Consider the following 25,124-nt stretch of genomic DNA (forward strand, 5'->3'; position numbering starts at 1 on the left):
ACAGCGCGCACGCGCACACCCACACGCCGCCCCCCCCGCGGCACGCTCCCCGCGCGCACTGCGCCGGCGCCCGCTGCTCGCTTGTGCGCATGCGCGGGGCCGCGCGGCCGTTTGGGCGGCGGGCTCGATTCAAACGGCGGCGGGGGGGAGCGCGGCCGCCATGGAGGGGGAGGCCTCCCGCATCCCCGTCTACAGCGCGTTCCACCGCGCCGGCCCGCCCGCAGGTGCGTGCCCGCTCCGGGAGGGGGGGAAGGCGGGCTCTGCCCTGCCGTGCTCCGCCGTGGGGTGCCGAGGCCGCGGGGGCGAGGGGACGTTTGTCGGGGGGGTGGTGCGCCTCTTGGGGAGCTCCGGTACTGCCTTCGGCTGCGGTGGCCGTTGAAAGTCTAATTTTAGGCTTTGTTCAACTGCTTTGTTTCTAGTTAAGACTTCAGCTCACGGGTTTTTTGCTAGACGGGTTCCAGTGCGTGTCCCGCCCGCTGAGGTTGCGGATCCTTTCCTTCAGGGGCTCTTACTTCCATAAGTCTTTTGTTACTACTTACAGCATTTGAGAAATGTGAAGCACCCAGGTTTCACGTTAAAAACATGGGAACTAGTCTGTACCAGTGGAGACTCCCATGTTACGTTACTATAAATGTGCTTTTGGGCGTCGTTTGAAAAATAATTACCTTGGCGAGGGAGGAGACGGAAAATAAGCTTCCTAAATCCACTATGTGAACAAAGCTTTATGTGCTCAAACAGCTGTGGTTTAAAGCCAAATAAACTTTACATTAAAAGTTAGTTCTCTATAGTGTTATTTTAGAAGTGTATCTATTCCTAGTGAATTGAGGCATGCTGCTCTCTTAACTGAGAGTTCCCTGTGGGCTATGTTTTGTTTTGCTTCCAGTCCTGAACAGCTTTGCTTGGAACCCTGTGGCATGCTGTCTGCTTCATGTTGAGACCTCATTTATTACCACACTCGCATTACCCCTTTCAAACTTCCTGTCATTAGTGCAAGCCTGCTAACTACGTTTTAACAGTCTACCATCTGAGTTATCAGTGGCTTGTTCCAGACCCTTAATCCTGGCTGAAGTTTGAAGACTGCCCTTAGTTGTCACTACCTTAAAGCCTCCATTCTAGCCAGATATAACTGTGATTTACATCAAATTGAAGGCTTAAAATCCAGTAGTTCTGCATATTATGGAGACCTCTAAGACCGTAGTGTTTTCATTGTTGTCTTTTTCTTGCAGAAATACAAATGGCTTTTCCTTCAAAGAAACAATGTGTCAGCAAAACAGCAGATCTTGAGTTCAACAAAGATCCTATTTCTAACTTTAGCTCAAACATTCCAGCAGACAGTGTCTTCAAAGCTACAAACCAAGGGTAAATGAAAGGAAAATATTGATGGGTTTATTAATTGGCGAACGTCCTACAGATGTCTTAGCATTTTGCATATTTTGCCAATCTAATTGACTTGGTAATCTGCAAGAATTCAGTGGTCTTCTGCTAATTGTATTTTACCCATCTTTCAAGGTTGCCTAAATCTGCCAAGAAAGCAGAACCCCCTTCAAAGAAGACAGCTACAAAAGGGTATGTTTCCTCAAATATCTGTTAGTTGCCCTCATGCAGTAATGCTCCCTCTTGGAGAGTTATGATGAGCTCTCACCACTGTACAGCTTTCTTGCCAAGTTTGCTGATTAAAGCTCTTGTCAGAAACAAGAACAAATGCTTCAAAAAAGAGTGTGTTTGTGGAAGTAGAAGAGAAGGTGTGCAATACTGACATTTTTGCCCCTAAATCTTTAATGTTTGGCTCTGCAGACCTCTCAGCAGATACAGACTAGAAGCAGAGCTGAAGACCAAGAACCAGCTGTTGGAAACAGCCAAACAACAGCTACACTCCAGACTGACAGGAGCACAGGTAAGGACTGGAGGAAAGGCTGAGAGAGCTGGGACTGTTCAGTGGATTCTGTTTCCAACGAATAGGACTTTCTTGAATTAAGTTGAGATTCAGAACTGCCACCTTGTTATTTACCACCTCTTACCCATCGCTCTAGGACACGCTTAGCACAATTTCTGTCACATGCCAGAGGCCCTACTGGCAGCCTTCAACTGTAAAACCTCACTTGATTTCCTAGTTCTCAGCCAGTTACTAATCGGTGAGATGATTGTTCCTCTTATCTCACAGCTTGATTTCTTTATGAGCCTTTGAGACCACCTGTGAAATGTACAAAAAGCTTCTGCCACCATCAGCTGGATCACCCTAATCCAGATGCTTATTGATTCTCTTGGAGAATTGCATTCAACTGGAGGTTGATCAGCTTATCCGATTGCTTGGCAATATCTGAACTGTGTAGGGAATAATGCTGTGGCTTAAAGATTTGAAGATGCCCTTCCCAATATTTATATGCTCTTTAATGCTTCAAAGTCTTTGAATTATTTATATGTATGAGAGGGAGCACAAGAGAAGATATGCTAGGGTTGCTTAAAAGGAATTTAGGATCAAATTCTTACAGTGTGTGGAAGAATTGATGTGACATGTGGATGTGATAGATGTGCTAATCCTGCCAAGAAGCAGGAGTAAGGGTCTGCAACAGAGTAATTACCAACAGTGGTAGAGACAGGAGGGCAAGATCTGGTTCTTGGTGCTAGTGGAGCGCTTGTTAGCCATGAGAATCACACTCAGTATTGCTGACTAATGGGAACAAAATATTAGTTCACTCTCAACCTCTATTAATGACAGGGCACTATAAAGGAGTTAAAGGAGGAGAATGAAGCCCTGGTACAAGAAATTGAGAAGCTCAAGAAATTTCAGGAGACTTGCATGGTGATTTTAGAAAGCAGAAACATTGATCCTGGTAAGGACTATGCACTTCACATACCGTTCTGGTACTCATTCTTCAGAACTTTTTTTTTCTTCCTGCTGTTGTGACTGTTCATAAGACATTTGGACTCTGCTTCCTTGGTAAGGAAATACTGCTGTAACTCCGGAGGATTTTTTTTTTCTAGCTTAAGAGAAAAAGCTACTTCCTGTAGTAGGCCTTGTTCTGGATAAACTTTAAGAATAACGTAGTCTTTCTTGGTGTAGAAATTTACTTTGCAAACCTGTTGGTTCTTACATGCAAATTTATCTGTATATTAGAGGTTCACTAATGCATCTCACAAATTAGTTACAGGTGGCAACATTTTGGAGGAGGAAGAAAAAACACAAGAATGCCAAAAGCAGACAACGGTAAGAAAATTTTGAAATAGCAATAGGACTTACACGGGCTTTGAGAGGTCTGTGTGCTACTGCCCTTTCCTACCGATGTTGTGGAAACAGCTGCTGAGACTTACATTTATTGGCATTGTGTTAAACTCTTCCTTTTGGCTCTTCAGCTGTTAACTGAGAATCTCATAGAAGAATTGAGGCAATTTAATCAAACAACTGCAAAAGAAAAGGAGGTGCTTCAGGTAAGGCTGTGACTTTGTTTCAGCTCAACCAGGTACTGAGTGAGATTCTGAAGGTTATTTTGTTTCTCCCAGGGCTGCTCAGTTCTCCAAATGAACTAGAGGATGAAAGCCTGCAGTATTACTGACCTTTTGTTTTATGTGCATTAAGAAAACAATGTGTTACTCCCCTTCTACATAAAGGGCTGAAAGCAAAGTTTATGGTGGGGCAATGTCAGTTCTCATGGCCATTTCAAGTTGAATCACATACAGTTGAACTTGAAACAAGGCAGAAGGTGAAAGTGATAGAAATGACTGATAGCTTTCAAGTTGGGCTGAATCAGTTCCAAAGTACAGATGGGAACAGCGCTGGGAACGTGCTCTGCTCAGAGCAGCTCCTCTCAGGAGAGGGTTTTCAAGCCTGTGTTGCGGAAGGTTGTAAGCACCACTGGCAGGACGCTGATCCACCAGTCTGGCTGGAATTCAGACTTGGTCTAACTTGGAGGCTGTTGCAGGCCTGTGGGCTCAGGCAGTCTGGGAACTCCGAAGTACACATGCACAAGCAACTTCAGTAATATTGTCAATATACCAACCCAAACGGTCATTAAATTACACCTCTGCAATTCTTGGTGAGAAGCTTCAGAGCTAATCAGTGAAATTGCTATTATAGCAGACTTCCTAAATTTTGGGAAATTATAAGATAATTAAATGGCAATTAAAAGATAAATTGCCATTTTCCACAAGGAACTGTCAGAAACATCCCAGTCATGCAAGGCTAATCTCAGTTCAGCAGGTTAGACACTGCTGAAGAGTTCAGACACTTTAGTTGAAGCTGCTTTAGAGCTTGGCTTTGCTTTTCAGTACTTTGTTAGTAAAACGCTGTGCGCCCTCACTTCTCTCCCCAGGCAGCGATGGCCAAGTGGCAATCGGCCGGAGAAGGGAGACAGCAGTCCCTGGAGAAGCACGCCTCCTTCCAGGCAGAAATCAGGGAACATTCTGCAGCGCTTGATGAGTTGGAGCTGCTCCTGGCTGTGTGAGGCATGAGGATGGACTGTACTGTCTTCTTTTTTTTTTTTTTTTTTTTTAATTTTTTGGATGTTTTACTCCTTACTCCGTGGTCTCTACTATGCAAACCTAGCTCTTAGGTTTGGCGGCCTAAACCCGGGAGCGGGCCGCTGGTGGTGGCGGGGAGCTGCGGTGCCTGGCTAGCCCTGGGGTGAGCCCAGTAGCCCTCGTTGCCCATCCTGTGCCTGCAGGGCCCTGCCCGGACTCTCTTTTCCCTCTCGCCTTGCAGGTGCAGGGCTCCTCCGCTTCGGTCCCTCAGCATATTGTACTTCAATAAGTAATAAGTGTTTTTAACCCATTAAACGTACTGGAAGGATGTGGAGACGCCCTGTCCCGCCCCGGGCCCCGCCGGAGGGGTGGGCCGTTCCGCGGGGGCGGGGCCGCGCATGCGCACCAGCGCGGGCCCGGGGCAGCCATGGCGGCGGCGGTCAGCGCCGGGCTGCGCGGAGCTCGGCGGTGCCAAACGCTGGGGCGGTTGTTGCGGCGGGGCTGCGCGGGGCTGGCGGTGGACGATACCGTCAACGGGCTGAGCGAGGAGCAGCGGCAGGTACCGGATCCGCCGGGCTCCCGCGGCCGGGGGCGGCCGCCGCGCTTGAGGGGGGAGCGGGAGGGCGCCGGGACGCCGGCGGCCCCCCGCCCCTCCGGGGGTGTGACGGGGATGACGGGTGGTGATTGGCCGCCACTGGGGGGAGCTGGCCTATCCCCGGGCGTGCAGAGGGGGCGTGGTGCGGCCACGTGTCCTCCGGGCGTGGCGAGAAGCTCCACCGGCGGCGCCTCCGCCGTGGGACAGCGCACGGGGAGGCACCGCGTGATAAAATACAGTCCGCTGCGTGCGCCTGGGGCCTGTTTGATCAGGAATAATGATCGAAATATGAGCACCAAAAAAGCAAATCGTAGAATCACAGACTGGTTTGGGTAGGAAGGGACCTTAAAGCCCATCCAGTGCCACCCCCTGCCCTGGGCAGGGACACCTTCCACTAGCCCAGGTTGCCCAAAGCCCCGTCCAACCCGGCCTTGAACCCTTCCAGGGAGGGGGCAGCCACAGCTTCTCTGGGCAACCTGTGCCAGGGCCTCACCACCCTCACAGGGAAGAATTTCTTCCTTAGATCTCATCTAAATCTCCCCTCTGTCAGTTTAAACCCATTACCCCTCGTCCTGTCCCTCCCCCCTTTCCTGAGCCCCTTTCAGTCCTGGGAGGCCTCTCTAAGGTCTCCCCGGAGTCTTCTCCAGCTGAACCCCCCCACCTCTCTCAGCCTGTCCTCACAGGGGAGGGACTCCAGCCCCCCCGAGCATCTTTGTGGGCTCCTCTGTCCCTGCTCAAGCAGGTCCATATTGACTGGATCTTGTCAGATCCTCTCAAAAGAAGTGTTGCGGTTCTCCCAGCTTGTTTTCTTGCCCTATGGGGGACCTTAAACTTTAGGATAATAGTTTTTAGCTTTACTGTTTCCTCCTGTGTTCTACAGCAGCCCAGTGCCAGCCATCACAGTGCTTACTCCCTGCTGCCCCAGGGTGTGGAGGGAAAGGTAGCAGCTTCAAAGAGTTGGTCCAGACAGCCTTCTGTCAATGAAACTCTTCCTTGGTGGTTCTCAGGTCTGGAGCTGTAGCCTTATTTTCTAGATAATTACAACAGTGCAAGCATACAGATGTACAAAATAAACTTTCTCCTTTCATTCTCTTTTTTTTTAACTGTAGAATTATTCTTTACCAGGCTTGTGTTCATGGTTTGTAGCCTTACGAGCTCATATTAATTTGATGTTTCTTTGTGCTTCTACATTCAGCACGTGTAAAAGGAAGAAAATATTATTGTAGTTCATATCTGTCTGGTGGAAAAGCTGAAAAAAAATCAGAAATCAATCTTCAGTAATGCTAGTGAAGCTGTGAATTAACAGCACTAATTTATAAACTGGCTTAGAGTGTCAGGGATATCTGTCTGAGTCTATTCCTTAGTCTCTAATTGATTAAGATATTTCTTTTTATTGTGGTTTTAAGCGTTTTTTTTTTTTCTTTTAAGCTTTATGCTCATTTTTCCTGCTGTCAACTCTAACAATGGAATGTTTAAAAACTTTAAAAAAATCAACAGAGGGGAAACTTGTTTTGTGGTACTGGAACCAAAGGTCTGGGTAGCCATGGAAACTAGCATATCTTTTTAATTATAAAAAAGAGGCTGCTTTAGATGTGAGGTTGAGAGAAGGGCAGAGGATCCTGGGTATATTTTGGTTTGTTGCTTCTGCCCCTTCTACAGGCTCTGGTTATAGAGTTTCAGTCTTTAAGACTGTCCCTTCACCAACATTAACATGCAGGAATAAAGGACCAAAAGGAAAAATGGGATTATTAAGATCTATCATAATATCTAGACAAACTTCTTAAATCTTCAGATTAAAAACAATTCATATGTTGGTCATATTTTTCTTAGTGTAAGACTTCTGCAGAATACATGTATGTAAGTATTTGGATTTTAAAATTTGGAAAAAGATTTTGGGATTTTTAACACTTGGATCAATGAGCATACCTGACTTTATAAAACTTCCTCTGTAGAAAATAGTAAGATAGCTAATGCAGTTCCAGTTTGATATGCTAACACATTTTAATTAATATGTATGCTTATTACAGGCATTTGCATATAATTAAATGAAACCACAAGCAGCTCCTGAATAGGTATAATACATTATAATCTCAGTTCATCAGCTCTCAAAGTTCCCTGACCAAAAACATCCCCTGAAGCCCTAGTGCAGGCAGCAGTTAGGTAGCATTCTCTCCTGTTGGGGTAAGGTTAAATGCTGAGAGGCACTTAAGTACATCAGTATCTTGTCTTTAAAAGACTAAAAGACTTTTCTGGGGGTCTTTCAGCCAGTAACCTGAAACATGGATTTCTTTATGGTCTTGTGCTCCTTGGGAGCCTGAAGTCTCCTGGCAGGGAAATGTTGGCAGCATCCTGAGGAAGAAGACGACAGTATGTGGATGAGATGTAACGTATGTGTTTTTCCGTCTCTCTTCCCAGCTTAGACAGACCATGACAAAGTTCTGTCAAGAGCATTTGGCTCCAAAGGCCCAACAGATTGACCAGGAAAATGAATTCAAAGACATGCGGGCAAGTATTTCATGTGTGCATTTAAAATAAATGGTGGTGAAAGCCTGTCTGTACTTTGATCCTGTACATTAGTCCAGACAAAGAATCCCAGTCCACACCGCAGGAACATATGCATTAACTTTTCAGACTTGAAAGCCATAGAGAAAACAATTTTTTTATTTCCTTTTTAAGCTTTTGTTAACAACTTTCAGCAACCTGGGGCAGAACACAGCCAGCATGCAATTAAAAAAATAATAAAAACCCACGGATTGATAATGGTCTTGTTTGGATTCTTATCATTGTATTTCTGCTTGGCTCCTTCAGACTCCTCCTCTAATACATGCTTTGTACTCTCCTGGCTAGGGCCCATTCTTGGACATCTGAGTTCCCTTAAATTTGTTGTGAAAATATTGTGTGCAAATGCTGAAATGTAGAGTTGTTTGACTGTCTAGCTGAAACTTGCCTTCCTAATAAAAACAACAAATTCTTTGCAGCGGGAGGGTTTGATTGATGAAAAGGAGAGATCTAACTATTGGTTTTCATAAGCTCCACAAGACTTAAAAAGCTCAGAACATCTGCTAGGATTTCCCAGAGCTCTGATGTTGACATTTTCAGGGATATATGCACAGCTTTGAAGTTAAGTATATAAATTTAGTCTGGCACACCAGATGTCATCCAGAGCTATTGAATAATACTTTTTGAAGTCTCTGGAGACTATTCACTGATAATTATCACTGGACACTGAGGCTGTGTGACAAGCATTCACCTGTGTGTCCATCGTGTGGCGAGGGAGAGGCTGCAGTCTCAAGCAGCAGCAATGAGGTGGCCCCTCTAGCATACGCATGGTCTTCAGTGGTGACATCTTTTGCTACTGCATTGTGTCATAGCTTCCCTCTTTCTCTGCAACACCGTGTGCCGGACACAGCTGATGTGGTTTGTCTCAAGTCAGGCAGCAGCTCTGCCTGGAATCGTCTACCTGTCACGTGAGTGCTGGTGTTGCCAGAGGGATAAATCTGGGTAATGGGCAAGTGGAGGAGGCAGCAGTCAAGGAGGACAGCTTGTCCCCTGGCAGATGAACTTTGTAGCCTACGTATGCAACTAAGCAAAATTCAGTATTGTTGTCCAGTCTTTGTGCGTGTCCTGGCAGGCTTGAAAACCTATGCGTTATGTACTTGAGTGGTCCTTGTGGATTCAGCTTCTTTAGCTTTACAAGTCCAAAGTGTTCACAAATTCTCTGTCATGGTCACCTTTTCTAACTCCTCTAGTACTGCCTGAGAGGTGGGCAGCACCTCTGACTGCTCAGCTTGAACATTCCCTTTTTTTAATCTCTCCCTAGGAAGCCTCCTTGGCTTTACTTACCAGTTCCTGTTTTACTGGAAGAGTTAAATTGCCAGCTAACAGCAGCTCTTCTAAGTATATCCAGGGTTTCAGTCATGGATAACTTATGCTAACTGCTATTTGTGGCAACCACAGCCTGATAGGCCTACACAGTGCTGCCAAAGCACAGTGACAAGGATCCGTGAGGTAAAAACATAAATTTGAGTCATAACATCCTAAATTATCTTTAGCAAGAGATAGTGGATGAAAGCCTAGAATTGCTGGTTTTGAAGTTAATGGGAGGCTTTAATTCATCAAAATTCTCCTGAGTTAAATTTTAGGACCTGTCCTTCCAGAATTAAATTTAAGTTGTGAATGTTTGCTGAATTCAACAAACTACTCCTGTGTGTAGCACAACTAATGTCCTTAAGTCTGTCTGAGTTCTTAGTCCAAAGGATGGAGCTGCTGCTGCAGGAGGAATAGGTATCGGAGTATTTATCTCTGAGATATCACAAGAATAAGGTAAACTGGTGCGTCCGGTGAGCTACCTGGGAAATCTTGTTATGCTGATGCCCTGACTGTGAGCTTGGACTGATTGCTTGTTCTGTATTTGTAGGAGTTTTGGAAGAAACTTGGGGAACTGGGAGTACTGGGGATCACAGCTCCTGGTAAGTTTGTTCCCACCTTTTACCTTCTGGTGGGTGATTCTTTAGACAAAAGAGAGACAACTTGAACTCACCTGTTCCAGTTTGTAGCAACCTTGTCTATGATGTGATGTCCATTTTGTCCAGAAGCTCCTAGCTTCATGGTTTTTAAAAACTTTTTGGTATTTTTTTTTTATTCTTCACCAAATCAGCATCCTTTTTACCTCGTTAGACTTCTGAATGATTATAGAATGCCTTTTACAATTTAAAAATGCCATTCAAAAATGGTTTCTCCAGATATAATGTATGCAACTCAAACATGTTTGCGCTTCTCCAATATGAAGCGCTTGCTGCAAGTTTTGAAGAACGAGAGCTATAGATAAAAGTATCCTAGAACAAACATCCATCTCTAATAGGAGAAGTTAGAGGGTATAAAACAATGCTGTGAAAAGCTGTGATAACTAATGGAGAGCTGACCACATCCAACCAGTCAGAAAAAATCAGGGTAAATCTTATTCAGCCTTGTCCAGGTTAGTTGAAAAGTGTTTTGATGAATGTTATAGATTACTGAGGCTGCTGTGGTCATGCTGAATGCACTAACACAGTGTAATGAGGAGAAGCCCTTAGTGGAGAAAAGCAGCCAATGGGGCCTTTATTTCCCCATCGTAAAGTCTGTGTTTCTAGATGTGCGTCTGCAAAGGCTTCTGCAGAAGCAAGCTGAATAGCAATGCGTTGAAATAATGCCGCTGCATTTCTTTCAGTGGCACTGCGTCTGCTTGAAAGAGTCTGTATTTCTGCTTTCTTTCTCTTTACTCTTCCCAATTTACTGCTGCTCCTGTTTTTTCTCACTCTTACCTTCTTTCTTCTTTGATGTTGTGCCTGAGGCTTACAGCAGTTTCCCACACTATAAATAAGCCATCCCCTCATGAGTCCTGTCCTTTTTGATTTCCTCAAAGATTTGCCTCTAAAACCCTCCTATGCCCAGATTTTTTTGCCTTATTTTTGATTGTATAGTTGTGTGCGCTTTCTTTATTGGCATTGGTTTTGTTGTAGGAGGTGGAGACTGGGATTTAGGATGTGAAGATAATGTGAAATCTTCTGAAGGCGTATGCTCAATTAAATGGCATGATTGGGCACCAGTGCATCAAGTCTATTAAGGGAGTGTTTTAAATAAGTGCTTTTTGTTTTCTTCTTAAAACTAAGAAAACTACATTGGTTTGTAATTTTCCAGTTATTTTATAAAGAGCTAAGTTAAGAAATGCAATTATGGAGCTACCACAGAACGATAATACAGGCATGTTGACATAAAGAGTAATTTTGAAAGGGCAGCATCATTCTAAATCACACTGTGGTTTGTATTATACGAGGAGTTGTCTGGCAGGATTATTTTCTTGTACCTCTTGCAGGACAAAGCGATCATGGGCCAGTAGTGCTCACAGCAGGCAGTTACCTTTCCTTTCTCGAGGCAATAGCACCAACCCCATCCATTCTATAGGAAGGAATAGACAACTCTCTTGTTTTGGCATATGTAAGAAATTGTCAAACACATCTTTTAGGATATTGGTAGTAAAACCCTAAACCCTGATTTGTGGTAGAGAGACGTGATTTCAGAGGGTGAAGAGCTCTGCAGATGAGGAGTCAGAATGAATGACATGGGAGGAAAGGCTGCGTGTAATGCCAGTGGCAATTGTGTTAGTTTGACGTGGTAGAGCAGTAGCCCTCCTCGAGCCCTGGTTACATGCTCAGCTCTTTGGTCACTCTGAGTGTACAAACACATTCGCTCCTGCTGTTGTTGCTGCTTGCTTACAGCATTCGTGTTGATGATGAGTAAGTGCTCCTGGATTAACTCCCTGACTGCTTTGCAGTGTTTACATCCTCCTGTTTTAGTTCTTCTCTTAGCAGTACAATCACTTGCTTCTTGCCTGTAGAACAAAGCTTTTACACTGGGCTGTGATTGTATTTGTGTGTATGTAAGTGTGTGTGTAGGTATATATATGTATATATTTATGTAGGCTGTCAGCTGCTCAAGGCCATTATGCATTTCTCAGCCTTGTCTTTTTTCCTGCCTTCTCTCTCCCTATTCTACTGTGTGCCTTTAATCTTCACCACCGGTTGTCGTCTCAGCTCAGTGTGCCCAGCTCAGCTCCCAGTTACAACGATTGTGCTGCTCTGTCTCACTTCATCTTCTCTTGAAATCCATGTTCTCGCCACTGGTGAATTACATTCTCGCTCTGAATCATCCACCCATCAAAATGCTGGCCTCCTGCACGTTTGCAGGTTTAGAAAAGTCCTTAGTGCCTCGCTTTTTGATCAGTTTGAGGATTCCTCACTTGTTTAGGGGTCCTTGTTTTTAACTGACAAGCATGGACTTCATGAAGTTGGCCTGTGTTCCTCTGTCCACAGGTTGCCACTTTGTGATTTAATCTTCATGATAACATTTAAGGGTGGTTGGCAAGAAGAACTCACTATTGTGCAAGTGTTAGTAGGATGTTTTAGATGCATCCTTATGCATGTTGTATGTATAAAACTATGCCGTACAAGTAAATTGTTGATTATGCTGAAGAAGCAATATCACTGTGCCTTTAAGGTAAGAAAATTGAAATTCAGAGTGGATGGGGAAAGCCAGAGGTGCCCAGCTCAGGGACAGTTTTAGTCGAAACCAGAAGGTCTCTTCAAGTATCTCAGGTCTCATTCATGACTGAGCCTGACCTTGGGATCCAGCACACATGTAATATATTCCGTGGTGGTTAATGTGAGGTTTCTCTTCTCTTTTCAGTGGAATATGGTGGATCTGCTTTGGGGTATCTGGACCATGTGCTGGTGATGGAGGAAATTTCTCGTGCATCAGCAGCTATTGGGCTTAGTTATGGTGCCCACTCAAACCTTTGTATCAACCAGCTAGTGCGTAATGGCAATGAGGCCCAGAAAAACAAATACTTGCCCAAGGTATGTGGCTGAAAGAGGGGGGAAATTGGAAAGCGTTTGGGTTTTGGCTGCATGCAAGGATGAGTGTCTTTCACAGTGAGTCGAATTGTAAGCGCTAGCCGATTTCAGTCACCCAGACTTTAGGAAATATTGTATTTGCCAAACTTGCCTTCTCTAGTTAGTTAATTTTTGTCCTATTAATCCATCATTAAGACCTCAGCCTGTGCTAGGGTCCGTGTGTGTAGGCAGCATAGTCCAGCTCCCTGGAGCTGTGTTACTAAATGAGGCTTTGAGGTGACACTGGATGATATTCTACCAACTTCCCAAATATTGATATTTCTGAATGAAAGTCATTGCTTTCCTATTTCCTATTCTCCATTTCTCACTGCCCAAATGCTTGGTTTGCCTGTGCTTATTAATTACATGTGAAACTTCCTCATCATGTGGGGCACTGATGTTTGTGACTCATAGAAGCACAGAATGGTTTGGATTGGAAGGGATTTTATCACCAACATACATATAGAAGCTTTTCTTCTTGCCCTTGACATCCCTGGCCAGATTTAAGTCTATCAGACCTTTGGCCTTCCTAACCTGATCCCTGGCTACCTGGACAGTTTCTCTGTATCCCTCCCAGGCACCCTGTCTTTGCTTTCACCCTCTGTAGGCTTCCTTCTCATGTTTGGGTTTGTCTAGCAGCTCCTTGTTCATCCATGCAGCCTCCTGGCATTCTTGCCTGACTTCCTCTTTGCCAGGATGCTGACACTCCTGAGCTCGGAGGAGGGGATCCTTGAATATTAACCAGCTCTCTTGGGCCCTTCTTCCCTCCAGGAGTTTATCCCACACTACTCTGCCAAGCAGATCCCTGAAGAGCCCAAAGTGCTCTCCTGAAGTTCAGGGTAGCGAGCTTGCTGCGCACCCTCCTCACTGCTCTAAGGACCTTGAACTCCACCATTTCATGGTCACTGCAGCCAAGGCTGCTCTTGAGCTTCACACACTCCCCACCAGCTAGTCTGGCACAGCACCTCTCCTTGGCTTCTACATCACTTGCAGAAGGAAGTTCTCATCAGCACATTCCAGGAACCTCCTGGATTGTTTGTGCCCTGCTGGGTTGTCCCTCCAACAGATATCAGGGGGGCTGATGTCCCCCAGGAGGGCCAGGTCTTGTAAACATGAGGCTGCTCCTGTCTGTCTATAGACAGGCTGATCCACCTGCTCCTCCTGGTGGGGTGGCCTGGAGCAGACCCACTATAATGGCTCCTGTCCCTCCCCTCCTTTTAATCCTGACCCACCAGCTCTTGGTTGGCTCCTCACCCATCCCCAGGCAGAGCTCGGTGCTCTCCAGCTGGGCACTGACATAGAGGGTGACCCCCTCCTCCTCTCCCCACCCGTCCCCCCTAGAGAGCCCGTGTCCTCCCATCCCAGCACTCCAGCCACAGGAGCCATCCCCCCACAGCTCCCCAGCGCCAACACCCAGAGCCCTGAAGGTGTGCCCACGTCTCCAGCCCCTCCTGGTTATTCCCCACGCTACGTTTTCAGTTGGGCCCCGAGGAAGCTGACTTACTGGCTGGAATTACTTTGTGCTGCTCCTCAGGTGCTTTCCTGCTGCCCTGGGACCCCTCGCCAGGCTCTGAGCACCTACTGCTGGCACTGGCACCAAACTGGTAGGAGTGGGGTGGATTGAGGTTCCTCAACAACTTTAGTTTAAAGCCAAAAGCATGTTAAACAAGTTTCAGTATTTAAATGTATGGAGAAACTTAACTGGTACATTGAATCCCAGCTACTGAAATTATCAGTGCAAGAAACTTGATTTAAACCACATGCAAAGTACAGTGTTGTTTCTTCAAAGCATTGTGCAGCCCGCTGATACGTAACCCTGAATCATCCTTGTTGCTGCTCAGGTGTGTTTTAATGCCCTTGTTCACTGCCCTTCAGTGATCTGTGCCATCATTTTAGTTTTTACTTGTCTTGGTTCATGACAGAGGTACTCAACTAGTTTGGAGCAGATCATGAGGAATTTTGTAGAAGTGCACTGATGGATTGAATTGGTTGAACATGTATTTTAAGCATGAGTCGTTTTTTAAAAATATAAGGGATCAAAAGGAGGAGAAGATGGACAAAAGTACATAGGGAGAAAAAAAATGGAAGGAGAAAAGGGCAGTATGAAGGGAACAGTGAGGAGGAAGCAACAGCTATGCTAGAGCCTGGTATGAGCAGGCACAGAAGGAGGGTGTCCATCTGCTATTGTGGTGCAAGTGTGGGGGACCGGGCTGTCAGAACATTGCTGAGAACTTTGCAATCTCTTTTCATCCCCCTCACTGGCCTTTTGTGTTTAACAACTCTTGCTTATGTGGAAGGGCAGTCGTAAAGTGCAGAACAAGGAGCTTGTGAAAGGCATATGTCTGCCTGCGTGGTCCTTCTGGCACCTTCCTGGGGGTGGTGTTTTATAAGCAGTCATCTAGCCCAGGCACGAGTTGAGTCATCCTTCTTGTCCCACTGTGACTTGGTTCTGTGCCCCCAGCACAGCAGCACAGGACAGCTCCCTGCGAGGACTCGACCAGGAGCAGCAGCTCTTGTTTGCAGTTCTTGCATAGAACAGCTACTGTGGAGATTCAGTGCCGAAAAGAAAAAAAAAAAAAGGAAGGCGGGCGGAAGAGGGAATAGAAACAATGCTACTATTCTTGCTCCCTTTCTTATATTTGCTTTTTCTTCCAGCTAATCAGCGGGGAGCACATTGGAGCCTTAGCGATGAGCGAACCCAATGCTGGGTCTGATGTTGTGTCCATGAAGCTGAAAGCAGATAAGAAAGGTAAAGCCTGTCGTGTGCTGCCTGGATAGATAACCAGTGTAAATAACATCTCCTGTAAATTTAGACTGACATCTCCAACCCCAGTGAGATGCAGTGCTTAGCCTTGGGTGTACCAGGCCATGTTTGCAGGCTTGTGCTGCCTCCCAGGAGATTCACTGCGTGATTAAGCCAGGTAGCAAAGACAGAGGGGGGTGGTTGGAGGTCTAAAAGCAGACTTCCGATTGTGGTGATGGAGGTTGGTGGTGTGATGGAACCACTCAGTTTGTCAGGCATTCGTTAAACTGTCTTTGGACTTCAGAAACTAAGGAAATTAGTTTTCTTGAACTTGGGAAGGATTTGTGTGTTGTTTTGGGGGTCTTAAAGGGCATCCTTGGAAGCCTGTTTTGAAATAAATGGAGTGAGAGTATAGATGTTGCTCTGTTGTGAGCTAACAGATTGCAGCTCTTTGCTTCCAGGAGACTACTTTGTGCTGAATGGGAACAAATTTTGGATCACCAATGGGCCAGACGCAGATGTTCTCATCGTTTATGCTAAAACTGATGTTAATGCTGTTCCAGCCTCCCAAGGTATAACTGCCTTCATTGTGGAGAGGGTAGGTTTAATCATTCTCACAAGCTTATTGTAGTGTGGTTTTCAAAACTCACGCCTTCACTCTAACTGGCTCATTTAGAAGTCAGCTAGTTTTCTTTCTATAGGTGTCAGCCCCTTGCTCAAAGACAAATTACTTTCTGCCTGAATTTTATAAACCCATGAGACAAGTCCTCCACCCCAGCGAGCTGTCATGTACTGCACTGGCAGTTGGGCTCTCCTGAATTTTGGTATCCAAGCATGTAACCACTCTTTAGCACTAGCGATGTAGGGAGAATGGACAAGATTCTGATATAAAGGGCCTTGCTCAGTGCCAAAAATTGACAGAGATATTGGAGGCCTTGTAAATACTATCTTATTATCCAACTTGGTGTGGGGTTTTTTTTAAGCCAAGACATTGCTCTATTCATTTCTTCCCCACATTTTCTTGCACTGCCCCTGTGAAACCCTGAAATGACCCAAACATGCGTGCAAAGCACCACAGACCAAAGGGAGCAGAAACGGGCTGTTCAACAGGGAGCCCTTGGAAAACAGGGATCTGTTGGGTTTTTTCTTCCCTTTTAATTATTTGAGGCCACACTATACACATTTCTGTCACCACAAGGAAGACAGGAAGCCATAATAAAATAAATAGCACTGGAAGTATAAAATCTCAAGAGATCAGTAAACCTTTTGATGGACTTAACCTGAGAGCTCAGATACTGGCAAAGCTTGCAGCCGTTACTCTAGGAGAGTCAGGGTTGGCAGCTGTCCAAATAAATATTTATTTAATGTTTATGTACATGAGAAAATGAATGGGCTCAGTTCATATGTGTCCCCCATGTGTGCATGTTTCTCTGCTCATTTGCTTCCCCTGCACATGAACTCACACCTGTTCTTCTCAGAGTGGGCAGTTCCCTTTGACTCCCTCTGGTACCCTACGTATGTTCGTGTGGTCAAGGAAATTTCACAGATCTCTAGTGATTTTATTTATTCTGTCAGAATTGAGCTTTGAAATGTGTTTTTACTGTCTTGACCTTGCAGGGAATGCCTGGTTTCAGCACAGCCCAGAAGCTGGATAAGCTGGGAATGAGAGGGTCTAATACCTGTGAACTGATCTTTGAAGACTGTAAGATCCCGGGTGAGTTGGGTTCAAATTATGGCACTATGCACGAGGTGGTTTCCTGTCTTCTTGATCAGATAAATTGGATCGCTAATTACATGCATGTTCAGACTGTGACCCAGAGGGCTTTGCAGATGGTTATCTGCTCTTTGGCAACCGCACAACAGAGCCGGTGAAACTGGAAAAGTGCAGTCTGCTGGATTCCAGGGAAGGAGCACATCACTTGCCAGCTCACTCCTGTTTCACCCTCATGGGCCTAACTCTTAACCACTGTTTCTGCAAAACCTAGGTGAGGCTTCCACAGAAACATTTTTGTTTCGTTGGAGCTCCTTGTCTTGTGTATAGGAGAGCTTATTTGTCCCGAAGATTGGTTTTTTCCTCCAAAATCACTGGAGAGTAGCCAATGGAGTTTTGGTTTGCCTGTAACATTTCTGAGTTCTTTTAGGGTCAGGGCCTGAAAATGTACAGCCTTTTCCCCATTAGTTAGTTCAGCAGGGGCCACTGTAATGACCATTTTTGTTACTCCATTGACTATTTTTGCTGATAGAAAAATACAGCCTCTCTATAGACAGTGGAGGATGTGCCTTATCTGAACTCATGAAAATCCTAATTGCATATCTGCAGAGCAAGTAACTCTCCTGCTCCCCATACACCACCAAAAGCTGCTTTGCAGTAAGTGGAAGAGTTTCAGCTGAAATCTGACATTTCTAACTTTATTGGATCCCTCCGCTCTGAAATCAGAAAGGCCAGTGCCCCAGTCTTCAGATCATCTCCTGGGTAATCATCCGTACAGAACAGCATGTTCTCATGGTAACAGGATTTCCATTTTTGGATAACTCGGAGAAGAACATCACTGCAGTGTTGAAAGTTAACACACTTTGCACTCCGGCCATTAATGCTGCTTCTGATCTTCTGCCTTGGAAGCTGAGCCAGTTTGATGCCATTTCCTATGTCTGCAGGATCTCTCTCTCTCAGATCAAGATGTCCCCTAGCACTACAATTCCATCCACTGTACAATAACGTGGGTTTCACTGCCAGACGTGCTCCATTGAGTGGCTGGTGTTTTAGTCACAGTAAGTGTTGTCCTTGGATTCATTCAGTCATTTGCATTGGTGAAAGTTAGTTCAGAGCCCCAACATTTTCTTGGTTTTCTCCTGTGATACGCAGCCAGCAGGTCTGCTCACCTTGTGCAGTCAGCACACACATCCTTCAGCTCACCACATACCCCCCCATCCCTGTCCCTGGACATACAGGAAGGTGTTCAGGCTCTTCAGTCCTTTTTTAGCTGTGAGAAGTCATTACTCATGAACAGCTTTCTTACTTTATTATTATTGATGCTGGCATTTGTGTTCTGTTCAAAGTACTGTTTGCTATTAGTAATTTTCTTTCTTGTCTGTGGGGCTTTTGAGCTTTTTCTCTGAAAGCCAAGCTTCATTCTTCTTCTTCCTCTTTCTAGCTCCAGGATCATGATGATGGCCCTGCAGAAGCTGCACTTCTTCGTATGCTACAAAAACATAGAATCACAGTCTGGTTTGGGTGGGAAGGGACCTTAAAGCCCATCCATTGTCCCCACCCCTGCCACAGGCACGGACACCTTCCACTAGCCCAGCTTGCCCGAAGCCCCGTCCAACCTGGCCTTGAACCCTTCCAGGGAGGGGGCAGCCACAGCTTCTCTGGGCAACCTGTGCCAGGGCCTCACCACCCTCACAGGGAAGAATTTCTTCCTTAGATCTAATCTAAATCTGCCCTCTGACAGTTTAAAGGCATTATTCCTTGTCCTAACACCCTTTTCAATAAGCAGGAGACAATGCAGTCCATGAGCTTCTAGAAAACCAGATTATTCCAGGAGGCTATCTGCATGTGTCCAAGTCCTGTCTCACTTTCACTTTGCATATCACACCTCTGGGATCGCTGGTGATCAAAGCCTGAAGTATATGTTGGTTCTCCTATATGGTGTGATCAGTGGATAATCTTTGTCCATCTACAAAGCACAGCTGTTAGGCTTTAAGTTCTCTCCTGATTGTAAGAGTGCAGCCTTGCTGAGATGAGCCTTTTGTTCCTGCTTCTCTTTTTGTACTTGTTAACATCACTGCATGCTTTAGATTGTCCTGCAGTGAAACCATTTCTTGAGGTTTTTTTCCTCAGACCATTATCTAATGTGGCTATTTTCCTGTTTAATTTTCACAGAACTAATACTTGTTATAAATAAACGTTTTGAAAAGACAACTGCAATGTCCTGTTCAGCCCCCCTCACAGAAGGGGGGTTAATGACTGTATTCTCCAGTTGTGGAAGACTAATATATATCACTCCACCGCGTGGTAAGAGGTGAGCTTTGACTGCTTGCCTGTCTAAGTGTTGGCTCCTGTACTGGGAATGCTCCCAGAGGTGACCCAAGCATGTCAGAGTGGGATCTGCACTTGTTTCAGATGCAGACTCAGCAGACATCAGGTGGTGCTGCTGTCCCTTTGGGTTACCTACAAAGGACTGGCCTGGTGAAAGGGGCTCCCGCTTTGTCCTCACAGGCTGTTAAGTCTCTTGTTCTTGTTAGTACAAATGCTGAGCTGGAAGATCTCTGGACAGCACCTTACTCTTTAGAAAATAGACAAGAGAGTAGCAGCAATTGTAGGTGCACTTTATAACCTTTTACTGCCTTTTCAGTTTTGGCCTTGGTAGAATTGAAAGGACATTTCTGTGGTAGGGAGTGTACGTAGCCAAACTCAGTGCCTGTCTGCCTCATCCTGAGTGTTTGTGTCTCAAGCCAAAAAGAAAGGTGAACGGGACAGAAAGTTTGAATCTTCTCCCCGACAAACACAGGCCCTCAGACAACAGCTTACCTTAGTAAATCCCTTTCCTTTGCCAATTGCAGCTGAAAATATCTTGGGGACGCTGAGCAAAGGAGTCTACGTTCTGATGAGTGGATTGGATCTGGAGAGACTGGTCCTGTCTGGTGGGCCACTGGGGTAAGGGATTATCATCTTCTACAGCTTGTAAGGCCAGAAGGATCCTTCACCATCACCTGGTCCTGTGGGTCTCCAGGCAGGGTTGCAGCTCTCAGTAGGATGTGTCTTGGATGGAGAACTGAGATACTGGGGCAGCTTCTGAGAGGAGAGGCTGGGTCAGGGTTGTGGGAAGGGAGCAAGCTTCAGAGGAGGCAGGAACAAGGAGATCCCAGGTGCTCTTTAGCTTTTTTGTAGCTGCTCTGATGGGCTCCTGCTGCAGGGGACTGGGCTCAGCACTCCCAGGCAGCCACAGCTTGCTCTGCCTGTGCTCCACCTTTCCCTCTGCTCTCCTCACCTCTCCGCTCCTCATGCAGGTTCTGTTCAGTGTGAAAGCATTTATGTGGAACACCCTCTGAGGAGCAAGGGATAGAAAAAGCAATGCCAGAAAGACAGTTTGCAAATCTCTGCCCTTCCAGAGGCCACAGATCCTCCAGAGCATGCTTTTGAAAGCAGGAGCCTTGATGTAAACGTTTCCAGAGATGGTAAATCTGCCTTGGTCCCCAATTGCTGGCTTGTGTATCCCTGCAGTGTGTATTATTCTGAGAATAACCAGCTTATTTGCATCACCAATCCCTTAAAATCTAAAACACTATCCAGACTGTCACATAGAAGGACCACTGGACTGGGTAAAGGGTTTGTTCTTAATTTATTCAGTCCTTAAGCTCCCCACTAATTACTTCTACTATACAGCCCTTTTGTCCTCCCAAGTGGTTTCTCTGTACTAATCCTCATGTGGAAAGACCACCGTCCACAAAGCAGAAGGAGGATTTTTCACCCTTCTTGTTCCTGCCTACACTTTTTTTATGGTATTGGTGGTCTCTGGAGATGCAGGGCAGCACAACCTGTCCTGGCTGCAGTTGTAAGGAAGCTCTTCAGCTCCTCATCTCCGTCCCCTCAATTAAGAAGGTAAGACCTTACCACAAGATGTCCCAGATGAGCAATATGTAGAGCACCAGGGAGAAAAATGGGACCTTTGGATTTTATTGTTAGCATTGTTTGAGTGGAGCTGTAAGAAGACAGCAGCATATCATTTTGGGTATGAGAACCTTTTTGCCTTAGATTGCGCTTCCAAGGGTTAATTATTATTAATAGTTCTGTTTTCCTGCATCTGTGCTTTTCCTAGGCTCATGCAAGCTGTTCTTGACCATGCAATTCCATACCTACATGTAAGAGAAGCATTTGGACAGAAAATTGGCCACTTCCAGGTGAGACGGAAAAGGAACAGGAAATTTTTGTCATCTTGCTTTCATCTTCAAAACTGAGAAGACAGAGAGCTCTGTTGTGGGAGGGCTTTGCAGGAGAAGGTTGCCTGGAGTTTGTGCTGGGGCTGCACAGTGTGATGATGTGGTGAGAAGGTTAAAAGGTCTCTGAAACTGTTTACCTGAGACCACCGTTGGTGGGCGAGGGGCTGTGGCTGACATCAGGGGGTTTGTGAACTGACAACCTCCAGCTCCCTCACTTAGGTCTGCCAAATCCATGTCTTCTCGTTTGTCTAGTTTCTCTGAGGTAGTTTGGGGAGTGCGTGATCCCTGGTGCTCATGCAGAAAATCATCTCCTCACTCATTTCGTGTCTCACTTGCTTTCTGCAACATGCAGCTCATGCAGGGCAAGATGGCTGATATGTACACGCGGCTGATGGCGTGTCGGCAGTACGTCTACAACGTGGCAAAGGCATGTGACCAGGGCCATTTCAATGCCAAGGTGAGCTGGCTTCCACCCGGGCTGTGTCTACATCTGCAGGGGGGTTCCTTTCCCTTTGGTCCCACATTGTGAGCAGGGTGGATGTTCTGTACTGGGGGTTAAAATGACTCACTCACAGCCCAAAGCATGTTTTTTTGCTCCTAAAGAAAAAGAAAGCCTTGTTCTACAAGGCAACAGATTTAGCAGCATCCGAAGCCTGAACACAATATCCTGGCTATTGTAAGGGGCTGTAGCAGTCATTTCAAGGTGGTGGTGTCTCCAACAACCAGCACTGTCACCACCTATCCACCAAAGGAGGGCACCTAGTGTTTAACAGTCAGAGCACAGAGCCCTGCATCCCAAATCAAATCACACTGCTCTCCTGTGGGTATGATGTGCAGCAGGCTCCCCTGCTGCACTCTGGTTTTTGTTTTTCTGTCTTCACATGGCCTTTACAGACCTGACGCAGTGTTCTGTAGTGACAGAAAAGCTGCTGCGGCTTCTTGCTCTCTGGAGAATGAATCCTGTGCCTTTGTGATCGAATAGTTCAGGCTTGTCAGCAGCTCTCTGTAGGGTAATGGAAAGGTTGGAGAAGGGCAGGTGGCCCCTTTCCTGACTGCCCTCTCCTTTAGGACTGCGCAGGAGTGATCCTGTATTCCGCAGAGTGTGCTACCCAGGTGGCTCTGGACGGGATTCAGTGTCTGGGTAAGTCCCTGGCAGCATTTGTTTCTTTGAGTGATGGCTGGAGAGCCAAGTGTGGCACAGGAGCAGTGCTCTTTCCCATCTCACCCTCAGCCCCTCAAACCAGAGAGAAGAAATGACTTGTGACTTCTTTTTGGTTGCAGGTGGGAACGGTTACATCAATGACTATCCGATGGGGCGTTTCCTGCGCGATGCCAAGCTCTATGAGATAGGGGCAGGCACCAGTGAAGTGCGCAGGCTGATCATTGGCAGGGCCTTTAATGCCACTTTTAAGTAACGCCCACCAGTGGAGAGGCAACACACTCACCACCACCATGAGGCCTTTGACCAGAGAAGCTGAAGCGCACAATTCTTTTTTTTTCTTCCTGCTTGTGATTCTGGGATTGTCACTTGTGGCCTCTCTCCTGTTCTGCAAACAGATGCTGTTGGACTGGGCTTTGACAAAACGAATCAGATGGTAGCGTGGAAGGAAAAGTGGGTTTTTTTCTCTTCTTGTGATTCTCCTGATTCATCCTGTTCATAAACCATCCTGAAGCTCAGCATTACAGCGTGGAGGCTCACCCAGGGGACGTGTCCCTGTCAAACCAGGCTGGTGAGCACTGTGCCTGAAACGAAGGGCAGCCACTGATGAGCACAGAAAGCCAAACCCCCCCTCAAAAAAAAGGAACAATTTTGTTCTTTTTAAAAAAAACCTGTGTGCGATTAAATAGCATTTAGCATATTCCCACTGGCAGGTGAAATTTCCCATTGTGACCTTCCGATAGGTTTAATAACTTCCATTTTGGGAACTCAACACCAGCAGCACAGTGGGCGTGGCTGTCTTGGACACCCAGACATCATTGATGCACAAGCAGTGTTTTAGGTGATGATTCCTAAAACCTCATTTCATACCACATCTGTTTTCTCTGCATACTTCCTTTCCTCTTCCTGCTGCTTCTCAAGATATTTCAGGGCAGCCCCAAGACTCAGCAGCTCTGACTGACGGCCTCCCGCTGGGTTATTCATTCCGAGGTGTCACCATCCATCACTCTGGGAACAGTTAAAACGTCAGACCTGTATTGTGACATCCGTGAATGAAGCGGGCAGGAGGAGGTTGACTTTTTCGGGTTGGGGTTATTTGTTTTTTTTTCCGAAGGTTGTTCTTTCGACAAAAGCATGTACTCACACTCCACCTTCGGTTGGCTGGAGAAGTCAGAGCAAGCACAGCGGTGTTTGTGGGTGTTTTCAGTGCATATTATATACAGCAAATTGAAGTTTACCTAGCCTTATTAAAGCAAATGGCATGCTATACTGCCAGCCTTAAAGAGTGAATCACAAAGAGAAATTGGATGTTGTAAATATGACAGAACAATTAATTAAACAGTTGCCATGTAGGCAACTTCCCAGAAGTTTAAAAAAAGAGCTTTAAGCTTTGTGTATTTTTTCAGTTATAATTTACATCCGTCTCTACTAGGTGACAGTAGACTAATACAGAATTTTAAAATGCCACCGATTCAAGAAAAATTCACTTTCCTGAATTGCCATCTAGGTCACCAAGTGTTTTATATTTATAAGAGTTATAAAACTTCACTTTATCCAGAGATAGAAAACAGCATCTAAAGTCATGGTGGCAGTGCCATCTTCCTGAACTTCATGTTTATTCAGCTGCAGTGGATGGCTGTCACTCTGGAAGGGTCCCAGGGTTTAATTTTCAGCCTTCATCTCTGGATGGAGGTAGCAGAGAGTGGACAGAGGTGACCCGTCAAGAGTATCTTTTTGAGCTGCACCTAAAACTGCTTTGGAAATGAGACTTGAAACACAAAGTGCGTTATTTTACATTAATGTGAGGGTTTATTTAAGTGACCAGAGACTTGTATTTTATCCCAGAATGACTGCAGATACCATCTTCTGTACATGCAAGTCACAAACCGCTGCAGTTGCTACACCCCAGAGTGGTGTCCCATGACAGCCTGAGGGCAGGAGTTCCCACGTTTGCCCAGGTGATGTTGGCAGCAGATTGCTGCTTCAGTCAGCGAGGGCAGCCCCAAGCCCCAGAGCCCATGTCCCATCCAGTGCCACCGGCTGCCCCTCTGCTTTCTGGCTGCTGGATTTGGGGCCGGTGTGGGGCAGAGCTCATCTGCTCTCTGCAGTACCTGCAGCTTCTGTGTCCCAGTAAAAGGGCAAATCTAACTGGAAAGGTTGTGGGAGCACTTGTAGGGGCGGGGAGGAGCATGGGCATGGCATCTTCAACACGTGTTGGAAACTCATATTTTACCTGTATGTTTTTCAGCATTTTAATACAAGGATGAATCACTGCAATTTTCCTTGAGGGCTTTCCAAAGAACAGAGGAACTGAATCACTGTTATGATCCAGCTCTGGCCAGAGGAGCTTCTCTAATGAGCGTTAGAGCCATGTCAGGATGTTGTGAGATTCAGATCGTTAAAAATAGGTTTTCTGAGGCAGAAGGGACCTGCAGATTTTTAAACCTGTCCTCTTTAATGTTGGAGAGGTCTCATTTTTAATACACATAATAAATAATGCCTTCACTTTCTAGGCTGATCAGCACCTTGGAGTTAAAGGTGAAATGAATCAATGTCTAACGCATGACGGGACGGGGCGGAGGGAGAAGTTCATAAATCTTAAGCAGGGTTTTGTTAATCAAACCACCCTCGCTTCCCCAACAGCACTGCATGGGATGCCGTGGGAGAGGGACAACTTTCCTTGTGCTGAGCAGGTTTTGCTATGGTGTAAAACAAAGGGCTAGGGAAGGCTCTTCAGGAAGAAAGACGCTTCATTTTTATTTGATACTAATAAAATCAGCTTTTTCTGGGTGCCCTGTGCCCCTG

The 25,124-nt window shown here is 45.9% G+C and overlaps 2 protein-coding genes across 3 annotated transcripts; both read left to right on the plus strand.

Annotated features, from left to right (window-relative positions):
• The first annotated feature begins 119 nt into the window (after positions 1-119).
• On the plus strand, positions 120-4,769 carry KNSTRN (kinetochore localized astrin (SPAG5) binding protein). The gene is made up of 8 exons (XM_074918063.1): positions 120-224; positions 1,227-1,359; positions 1,510-1,566; positions 1,795-1,894; positions 2,717-2,831; positions 3,144-3,205; positions 3,352-3,426; positions 4,308-4,769. The coding sequence occupies exons 1-8, from the start codon at positions 161-163 to the stop codon at positions 4,437-4,439; spliced, it is 738 nt and encodes a 245-aa protein (XP_074774164.1). The 5' UTR covers positions 120-160; the 3' UTR covers positions 4,440-4,769.
• Positions 4,770-4,853: 84 nt separating this feature from the next.
• IVD (isovaleryl-CoA dehydrogenase) lies at positions 4,854-24,850 on the plus strand. Of its 2 annotated transcripts, XM_074918061.1 has the most exons (12): positions 4,854-5,014; positions 7,466-7,555; positions 9,468-9,519; positions 12,272-12,441; positions 15,133-15,226; positions 15,682-15,818; positions 16,838-16,934; positions 19,784-19,877; positions 21,040-21,121; positions 21,513-21,617; positions 22,229-22,301; positions 22,442-24,850. In XM_074918061.1, exons 1-12 carry the CDS (start codon positions 4,883-4,885, stop codon positions 22,573-22,575), a joined length of 1,260 nt encoding a protein of 419 aa, XP_074774162.1. In that variant the 5' UTR covers positions 4,854-4,882; the 3' UTR covers positions 22,576-24,850. The 2 variants fall into 2 exon arrangements, with proteins under 2 accessions (XP_074774162.1, XP_074774163.1); XM_074918062.1 differs by lacking the exon at positions 7,466-7,555 and having other exon boundaries at positions 4,855-5,014.
• Positions 24,851-25,124: the final 274 nt, after the last annotated feature.

Source organism: Athene noctua, chromosome 14, assembly GCF_965140245.1.
Source record: "Athene noctua chromosome 14, bAthNoc1.hap1.1, whole genome shotgun sequence".
NCBI classification, from domain to species: Eukaryota; Metazoa; Chordata; class Aves; order Strigiformes; family Strigidae; genus Athene; species Athene noctua.